General features: G+C 40.8%; 1 protein-coding gene across 1 annotated transcript in view; it reads left to right on the top strand.

Moving 5' to 3' along the window:
- Positions 1 to 325: 325 nt before the first annotated feature.
- The window catches only part of LOC135475557 (guanine nucleotide-binding protein G(o) subunit alpha-like), a 38,931-nt gene continuing 28,645 nt past the window's right edge, over positions 326 to 10,611 (top strand). The window contains 2 exon segments of the mRNA XM_064755483.1: positions 326 to 1,030; positions 1,610 to 1,652. Coding sequence (XP_064611553.1) covers positions 913 to 1,030; positions 1,610 to 1,652 — 161 coding nt within the window. The 5' untranslated portion in view covers positions 326 to 912.

Genomic DNA, 10,611 nt, shown 5'->3' with positions numbered 1-10,611 from the left:
TGAGGGGTGGGGTGGGAGTACAGACCCAGGGAAAAAGAGCCCACGAATCAAACAAAGCTAATAAAGGGAATCCTGAAAGCTTTAAGGCTACACAGCTTGTCGGTCCGCCATGTGCCCCTAGCCCCGAAATATCCAGCCATAAGCTCGCCTCTTCGCCGATTTCCTCTGACTGAGGCGTGGTACCCGCGCCTTGATTTCCCCGGCTATGTCATTTTCATAATTTTTGAATCAGTAGATGTTTAGAATATTACATTGCATCTGGTGTAGCCCGTGCTGGTGGTGACGTCACATGTGGACCCTCATGCTCGCATACTAATGTGCTTGGATTACTTTGTACAGCTCTACAGTGGAAAGAGGCTGGTCGGTTTTACGCAGCCTCACCAAATGTAAGGTATCCTGAATGCAGAGGTTTACAAGCCAAGTCACCATTACCAGTACTCGGTCTTGAGGTACCATATAGGATAGCGCCGGCAAGACCAAAAATATCAGCGGTGTGCCGATTTTCTGTGCTCATTGTTTTTTTTTCTTTCGGAAAGGAGTGGTATTTCGCAGACTATTTGGATGAAAATTCCCACCAAATCGTGCCGGTTGACAGGAGAGTGGCAGTGCGGATCTGCCAGAGACTGGATATAGGGACTGCCCAGTGACACTGCTAGACAAGTCGACCGCCGCGTCTCGCCTATTCACGGCTAGCAGGTCGAGGAGTGGAGCTTGTATGCAGATGCTGACAAAAGAGCTGATATTGGGAGAGTGCTCCGTTGGATAGGAGATCTACAGGGAAATAGTTTGTGCCGTTGGCTCTCCTGCCATCGTCAGGGTGGAGGTAGGTAGTGTTCCAGGACGCTGACGGGGGCCGGTCGCCCTACAACCGAGCTTAGGGATTGTACCTGTTCAGTATAACCGGACGCCAAGATGGGATGTACAATGAGCGCCGAGGAGCGAGCCGCTCTGGAAAGGAGCAAAGCCATAGAGAAAAATCTAAAAGAAGACGGAATACAGGCTGCAAAAGATATTAAATTATTGCTTTTAGGTAAGTGCGCCCATTGGAATCCTCTCCCTACAGTATTCCCACCCTTATATTCGTCCGTCGCTCTGGTGTTTAAGTGAGCTGTTCAGCTTAAGGATGGAGCTCATATACGTCAGCGGCGGCCATGTTGGTACAGCCATTAGCACGGGCTTGTGTATGCCAGCAATACTGTGGAGCGTAGAGCATGGATGCTCAGCATTTACTCCCAGTACTCTTCTCCACATCTTCTATTATGTCGATCTGTTCAATGATTCATGGCCTTACTGTGTGCTCCTTCAGAAATATTGTTAATTCTCCAGTCATCATTATATATACCCAGTCTTAATCTCTATGTTGTAATTTTCGTAAAGTGCAATCAGTTAAAATTTATAAGATGTCACATTGGAAGTTTTAAAATACACAGCTTAACATTCAAACCTCGATGTAAAGTAGGTGCTTTTATATGTATATAACATATGCGTATATTTATGTGTGTGTATAATATCTACATGTTTGTATATACTTTTGTTCCGTATAATTCCTACCCCCCCAATTTCTTCCCACTAATTTATTTCTATATGGTTTTCTGCTTTTCTAAATTAGGTGCCGGCGAATCGGGAAAGAGCACTATAGTCAAACAAATGAAGTAAGAGTCTTTGATTGTCATAACAGGATGGTTAATTCAATGTAATTAAATGTAACCTGTTCGTACCTGTCCACTGTGCGCGCGTGCTTGTGTATGATTTTATGACAACAGGCCCGTCGAAAGACAATACCGCATACACACATAGACCACACACGCATGTATATGTACACGCATTATATACTCTACACACATCCAACACCACGACTGGATTCCGAATGTAATATTAGATGGTTGACAGTGTACTAATACACATAGCTCTTTTCACTTAACCTGGCGTTTTTATTCATTGTGACAGCTCAATCACACAGTTCAATGGCTCTGATCAGCAATAGCTCAACCAGATCTCCAGATCGTTTTTTCGGAAGAACAAAATCATTAATTCGCTCATGAGTGTGTATATTTATATACATACACACATTACGGGTATTGCTACCGTCTGTATATGCTATACATAGAAGTGATGATATGTGGACATTGCGTGTCAGATACAGAAAGATTATGTATGTGTTCTATATTAACCAGTATAACGACTATAGCTTGGTCGATGATAGAAGTATATCTGCTCCACTTATTCTGTATTGCACATAGACCAAGCCATGTAGTCTAATCGTATGTGTCCAGTATACTTCGTTCGTAAGGAGGCTGTGGAAATTTAGCTGTGTCTTGCAGTGTACATATGTATTATATTCAGTGTAGGTGTTTGAGAGTGCATTGCTCTGCTGTTTGTAGTAACCCCAACCGCCATTAAGGTTTTATCTCAAGAAGACGGTAATAAAATCAGAATATTAATGAACAAGTGTTAAGAATATAAATTCTGTTTACTTAGAGTTCGTCTGGTAATCTACATGAATGATGAAGTATGTGCTAGTCTGCTGTACCGCTTTGAAGCTTGACGCTGGCAGTCGAGCAAAGAATAGCGGGCTGTGGATGAATGGACTCCAGGTTACCGTCTGTCCATGGGCAATATGCCGGCTTACAGCCGAGAAAAAAACACCAAACTATCCACTAGTAGCCTCTGTAGGGTCTGATTTCATGAAAGCAACTGTTGTAGTTGTTCATTTACCGTTGCACCCTTCACAACAGCGGAATGTCTCTCACACATACAGATTTACATAAATTATACAGTATACGCATAAAGCAGTCATTAGCTAATTCAAGATGGTGGCCGAGCCTTGTTCAGTCGATATCAGCGAGGCTCAGTTCTCGAGCTAAAATTCACGGGTTTCTCAAATTTAACACATGTGCATTCCTTTTTGATCAAGGTATACTTCAGGCCGTCGGGCTGGCCAAAATATGATGCGGTATTAAGCGATTTTAGCCTTGTGCTATTTATAGACCTATCTGGAGTATAATTTTGCTGTGCCGGGCCCAGACGGTGTATAGAGCAGTTCGCCGACTCGGAGCTACTCGCGTAGAGAAGGCGACCAGTTCGATTTTTGCCTCCCGTTCGTTGCACGACCAACTCTGATGGACGGGCTGTCTGCCTGACCCTTTGTTTGTCGGCTACCCAGCCAGTCTCTCTCTCACTTTTTCTCTGCATGGTTTGCACATGCTGATCATTTGTCACCATGGTTGTGTTTTCGTTGCAAACCATGTGCTGACCACTTGACGCACGAAATCCACGTTCTACCCAGTCCAATCTACCAAATAACTGTCTGCGACGTTTTTGAAGGAGGGCTAAACACTCTAGTGTATTACCACTAAGAGTATGTAGGCCTATACACTCTCAGTGTGCTAAGCGTTCTCGATTGTGGTTTTATTTGCAGACATTTATCTCATTGCACGTGCACTGGTATCAAGGGCAAATATATATAATGTGTGAAATTTTGATAAGGATTCCACGTAGTTGGTGCTACAAAGCAAAATCTGAAACATCGGGGTTTGGTGCACTATCTGCTTTTCACGCATTGTCACGCGAGATTTGTAATATTGGAGAATCGCAGCAAACGGGAATTTGCGAGTCACATGGTCTGTCTGGCCGAAAAAAACCAATAGCGCACTTGAATGGAATATCATTAAATATACCTGTATATTACCCAAAGGCTAAAAGGCCATTATGCTGATCGATGATTTATTGTGAGCTGGCTATAATTTGTACAGGGGTGAGGATGAGGTGAGGTCATGGGTGGGTGGGTGTTTGGGGTTGGTAGGGGGGGGCATGCTTTTGTCTAAGGCTCAGGTTATGTTAACAGTCCGTGCAATACCTATGTGTCCAATTGGAGTGGAGAGCATAGGATACCCGATTCCTCTAGCTTTATCTGGTAGATAGTTTGCTAAGCACGCCACAACACCATATACAGCTGTCCACGAATGTACGCCACCAAACCATTCATATTCTATAAATATTCCAGTTTATCTCCTACGTCCACCATGGTATTTATACAGTCATTGAAAACCACTCGCTGCTTTGCATTTTTGCAGCCACTTAGAGCAAAAATAATTCTAAGATAGCTACGAACCGCATGAATATTTTTTATATTATTTCTGAGCATAGTTTAATGAGCCGTAGGCATAAAGGCGATGTATGAATATATGCAAATTTCTTGCGTTCAGGTTGGAACTGAAATACAGATCTGTGTTTCCCCTGTAGTAGATTAGATTAACCCTTCACATGCGTTGCACCCGTATCCACGTTTCGATATGTGTATCAGTCAGTATGACGTAATTGTTAAGTGTTACTATGTTACTATAGGAACCGTTTGGGTAATACTGTATAGTTCAGGTTTCATATCCATTTCTCTTTCTATCCTCCCCTGCCCTACCCCACCCCAACCCCCAAAAAAACCCAACACCCGCATTTTGTACTGCCACCCTCTGCCATGCACATTCTCACCTGTGGGTCCCACCCTTTTTGACATCACAGTATGCTTCCCCATTGATCGGGTAACACAATCTGTTGTCAGAGTGCCCCCTACTCCACCTACTGGTATCTATCTGTGGAAGGTATCACCTCACCTTCCTAAGTCAGGTGACCGTCACAGCTTATCCCGTAGGTTTATCGTCTGTCATGGATAGACGTCTCTCACCTCAACACAAACCCTTGGACGTTTATAATAAAACTGTTACTGTATAAAACACTACAGCATAGCCAGAGAGCAAAACCACAGCAGCGACGACAGTGTGATAATTAATAAATGGTCACACATAACCCGTGGAATACGGCCTCTTGTTATGGTTTAATTTTAACTGTGAATGCTTAAATAGTATCAAATTGCACGCCCCTTGCCCTAGCGGCATAGCTTAAACAGAATTAGGTGACAATATATGGACTGATTTTAATGGCAACATATTAAAAGTCACTGATTTAAATTGTGTATATAATCCGTCATGATAACAAAAAAAATCAGCAAGTCGGCAGGTCAAAAAAGAACCTTTATGAGGGAATATATACCGGAGAAAAGCAGTGTTGCTGTAGATAAAATGAGTTCAAAGCAGAATAATAGTTTGCCATTTTCAAATATGAATCCATAGCTTTACAGTGTTGCCATGGTCAGGTGAGGAGAGTAATGGAGGTGTAATAAAGAGTATTTAACCCAGGCGAGATAGTCTTGGATAAGATTTTACTATCAGACATGAAAAAGAAAGCTTTAGATAAGACCCTCTTTCTGGAAAAGTAACCAGAATATGTATTATATTCAGATTTAGTACTCTGGAGCACACTAAACGTTCAGAAACCCACAAGAATCAGCATTTCCCCCATTTAGCCCATGTTGTTTATCACCTCCTGCTCCTTGCGAAGAAACTGGAGCTTCAGTGCAATAAACAAAATACGTTCACCTGTAAGATTTGGCGTATATCTCCCTAAGTGTGCTTAACTGACGTCTTTAAAAATACACATATCCTTGCTTTTTGTTTTCTGTTTGGTATGTGCTAAGTACTCATATTGCGCTGGATGTGATGAAGTTAATAATAAACAGCGCGCAGATGTTACAGGGTCACATACATATAGTTTGGTTAAACTTTAAGGAACAGCGCATCCCATTCACCTCCAGGTGCTTGACTTTTGCATCTGATATTTGTTTTGTTTGCTAAATATGTAAATGGTTATTTCAGATTCAGCGTGGCTCGATAAAGAGGTGTATTTATAAACAGGCTTCATACATATCTGAGATGCGTAGCCGAGCAATGTAGAACACCACATTAACATATTTCTGACGTAATAAAAGTGCTCGTCATCTTTTGATTTGTTTCCTATGCAATACTGAACTCGTGGGGGTAATGTTCAGATGGTATCGCTGGCTTCGCGTGTTTATAATTGACAACGATAATTTTCCCGATGTGTCAGGATAATATTGCCTCCTATCTTGCTGGTGTAAAATCAGTGCACTGATAATGATGGTTCGCGGACAACATATGCTGTAGGTCGCCCTTTGTGTGAACAGTACATAACCATTGGTACTGATAACAAAATGGCTGCTTGTGTGAAAGTTTCGTTTTGAGAAGGAACTTAAAGCATGCATATGCATTTCGTTGATGTGTCCTTGGTATATAGTTAGGTGAAAAGTGTAGAAAACCGTCTTCAGCTGGCCATACATTGTAACATTCTTTTTACATCACGTTTAACGCAATGAGATAGACAGCAACGCCTATAATAGTCAAACTGAGAACGAACTGTCATGGCCGCGTTTCCGGTTAAGTATTGTGCAGTTTTAGCCGTTGTTATCTTGGAGGTTTATGGCAGTAAAATACTTTCACATGTTGCTTAGTTGTAGTCGGTGGATTTCTTCAAACATATTGTTCAAGGCTGCATATCTGTTTTAGTGTAATATAGTCAAAATTACAAAACTGCTATTGGTCTCTTGCAGTATAGGTGTGCCATCTTGTCCATAGTATTCCCCTTACAGAATTTGAAACATACCCAACTGGCTTCTGTAATCTCTGAATGATCTCAACTAAGCATAAATAATCCGGAAGCTCGTATAGTGTGTCCTGTATTGGTATTAGATATGCTTTTTGTGTTAAAACGTGAGAACTCAGAGCATACCCACTTCACCCAGTTCCTAATGACCGAAAACATTTAACAGCTTTGAAGTGAGACAACTCGCCATTGTAAGCGTTGATTTAGGAGTACTGCATTCAGTGGTGTATAAAAGCACTGTTCAGAAAATATTTATGTTATCAGTCTGGCGCAACGACAAAACCTTCCGATACTCAAGATGTCTTCTGTTCTCTTCCTTGTTCTTTTTCCTGCAACTAGTAATGGTACTTTGAAGTGTTGAAGTGTGTGTACGAAGCAAACATCTGCATGATTCTGGGGGTACTGAGGGACATGCAGATGTAGTGCTAACATTGGGTCATTTTGCGTAAGAATACACCTTGGTTGCAGTCAGCTGAAATAACGTGTCGTCTGGCTCCGAGAGCGAATAGTACTTAAATAAGTGACATGGTTGGAGTTGAACCTGAATGTATTCTTTGGATTAGGGATTAATGGATTGTGGATAATGTTGTCCCTGTGAAAATATATGAGACAGACATCATAGCTTGGAATCAGTGTATCAGATGACCTAATTAGAACCTAATCGTAACTAGTTATCATACCTCTCACAAGCTAGCACATTGTTTGTTTATTACCTATGGTTAGGCCTTTCTGTGTGAACTATTTTAGCATAACAATTCTCAGCATTATTCTACGTTGATTTACTTTTAAATGTCCCCCTCTTTGATTATTTCCCTCTTGGATGACTTCCACACCGACGATTGCTACCTGAATGACTCCCAGTTTTACGACTCCTGCTTGGATGACTTCTACATTGACGGTTCCTACTTGGACGACTTCCACTTTGACGGTTCCTACTTGGATGACTTCCACTTTGACGGTTCCTACTTGGACGACTCCCACAGCGACGATTCGTATTGGGATGACTCCCATTTTGAGGTTCTTATTTGGATGGCTCCTGAATTGAATCTTTCATGTGTAGGGTTTTGTGCTGTACCACTAATTTAAATATTTGGACAGCTAACAGTGGCAGTTTGTCTCTCAGACTCTAATTCGTTTGATGTGCTCAACTTTCTCTAATCCAAACTGAGCACGTGAGCAGATGAAGTCTGCAATCTGCGTTATATTAACTCATATCTTTGCCACAGCAGTGGTTAATTTTCATCAAAGAATGAATTGGATTCAGTCACTACTATACTGACATGCACATCCAAGCTGAGAACGTGTGAAACCAATCTGATTACACTTATTTCAATGTCTATAACGGTTGACGTTTAACAAATTTATTTTGGTTTGAAGAGATGTGAACATTTCGGCCATAAGATGTAGCTTCGCCATTGCGTATTAATGCCTTCTGACAACAGATCATAGATGGACATATACTGTGTATATGTGAGCACTTATTAGAGCTGTAAAGACCAGTGCCTGCTTTTTTCAGTCCTTCTACGTCAAGGGATGACCTCAGTGATTGTCACTGTTCTCAAGCTAGAAATTATAAATCGTAAATTACTAACATGTTACAACCCAGAACTAATCTATGTGTCATCAGACACACTGCACCGTAAGCACCGATACAAATATCTATTAACAAACTTGGACAGAAGCAGCTAAAGTTGCTCGAAATTCACGACTCAGTATACAGTTCTGACAAATACTGTCTTAATTCTACTCCGGGAACACAATTTCCGTCCAGATTGTTTTACTATGAATAATTGCACCAACCTTTTAATTACATACATTAGTAATACAATATGCACCAGACCATAAACAAGAATGCGTAATTACAGTGTACATTTCATGCTAAATCTGACATACGACTTCCTATACAAAGTTTAAAGCTGTAGTCGTATGGCCGAAAGTTTGCCAGAATGTTTTAAACAGAAAGCTGACACGTTGTCAGATGAAACTTCAAATCAGTCCGGATAACCTTCTCTTTGATTCTCATACAATATTTCATTCTTGTAGTTGATTGTGAAACTTCTGTCTCCAGGAGGTTTAGGGTTCTCTGCGTATGCGATACTCTCGACGTAGTCGTTATCTTACGAGAGTGTTTACACTGATACTTCATAGAAATGTCCACCAGGATATGGCTAAAGCACTGCCAGTGTGAGGGTTAAACTAATTTGCTTCTTTTACAACCACACTAGATTTGTGCTAGCTCAAAATATGAATGCTAACAAAAGATAAGTAATTTCCATCGAAAGTATTTGTTTTTGTTAAGGAAATAATTATTGCACACAGTGTATAGTCTCTTTGTGTAGAGAGACGGTTCATGTGCAACGAAAAGTAGTGAATGTTCGGAGATCGTAAATCCTATGGTCTTGTGTTAGATCAGCAAACAGCAGATATCGATTACGGTGTTTCTGTTCACCTGAAATCAAGCCTCTGACCCGATCTCTTACCTGTCTGGATATATAACTCATTTTACGTATCGACCGTAAAGCATGTGCGGGCAACACATTTCTGTAACAAAACTGTCCAATTGTGCCGACTCGCTTACTATTGACTAGCAGTGCATATCAAGCGGTCAATAATACACAGAAATCTGTATGTCCAAGCACGATTTCTGCTCATCTCCTCACTTGAAATTACAATATGTTATGAAATAAAACCTGTCCGTTGATGCCCATTCTTTTTGGACAGACCTCTATAACGACTATAGCTTGGTCGATGATATATTTTTGTACATACTTTGCCCTTATTGTACTCTGGTACCTAATGATATATTCTCGACCCGTTCAAAATATATAGTTATTTTGATCCAAGTTCTAGTGGGTTTTTTTTTTTTTTTTTTTTTGGTCTGTTGTAATACATGTGTACTATGTAATCACTTTGTCTGTAGGACGTAATGAAAAACACATTGTCACGTCAGTAAATAGCACAGCTTGGACCCAAATTCTCGTTTAGATAGGGATGAGTTCATGTTTAAGATTTCAGAATTTCTAACATTCCTGAATCCTGCCTTTGTAGCAACAGCAGTATAGTCGGTGGTGTATCCAAATTCACACTGAACCAAAATTGCATCATTTTGTCGCACATTACTTAAATACACAGGTCCATAGTTTAACGTTTCCATCGGTGTATGCGCTGACTACCATCCTCTCCGCCGAAGATCAGGGTCACGAAGCTGTCTTAGAATTAGACCTTTCATTTCAATGAAGGTCTATGACAACTAGGAGAATTAAATAAAAATACTTAATATAAGTCGCAATTTTAACGCAGTGAACTGTTTTGAGGCTGTCTAACATAAATCTAAGACACCTTCATCATCCCAGGCCCTTGGGCCGATTCCACAAAGCAAAGTTTAAGTCACAATGTGAAATGGAATGTAGAGCTTATTTTTTATCCCTATGAATTAAAATTTGGACAACATGTGCTTCATCAATGATATATTAAGACACCTATTAATTCCTCCGGGCTCTGCTCGGTTTCCACCCACCATAATGCTGGCTGCCGTGGTACAAGTGAAATATTCTTGAGTACCGCGTAAAACAGCAATCAAGTCAATAGATAAATTAAGCGTTCAACTTCCTGATTTTTCTGATATTTTCTTGGAAGATCCTGCTCTATACATAATGCCTGACACTCATTACACACGCTTTTGTCACTGTTTTCAAACCACCTCTAAGCTTTGTACCTTGTTTGAAGACATTACCGTTTTTCCAGCGGATCTAACAGGTAAATTTGGATATAAATAATCCCACAGCTGCAGATTCTGATTAGGTCGTCGACCTATTGTTTTTCTCTCTTCTGTGTAGCTCTAATCCCCTCCTCCCCCTTCCCCTTCCCCTCATAATGTTAATGGATGGTGGATTCATCGCATTTTGCCCAATACAGTAAAACAGGGTTTATTCAAGACTTGACCAGTCATTCTAAACTTAATTCATCACTCAAACCGGAATGATTAGTCCCGTAAATGGGGCATATGAGGAAAATATGGAAGATAGATTTGCGCGAAAAGCTACGGTGGAGATCTGAGGAAAACCATTCGACCGTTGACTATAATTTGTCAAAAATGTTTTG

This window comes from Liolophura sinensis, chromosome 9, assembly GCF_032854445.1.
Source record: "Liolophura sinensis isolate JHLJ2023 chromosome 9, CUHK_Ljap_v2, whole genome shotgun sequence".
Taxonomy (NCBI): domain Eukaryota; kingdom Metazoa; phylum Mollusca; class Polyplacophora; order Chitonida; family Chitonidae; genus Liolophura; species Liolophura sinensis.
The sequence above is the reverse complement of the archived record's forward strand: the minus strand, read 5'-3'. Positions and strand labels throughout refer to the sequence as shown.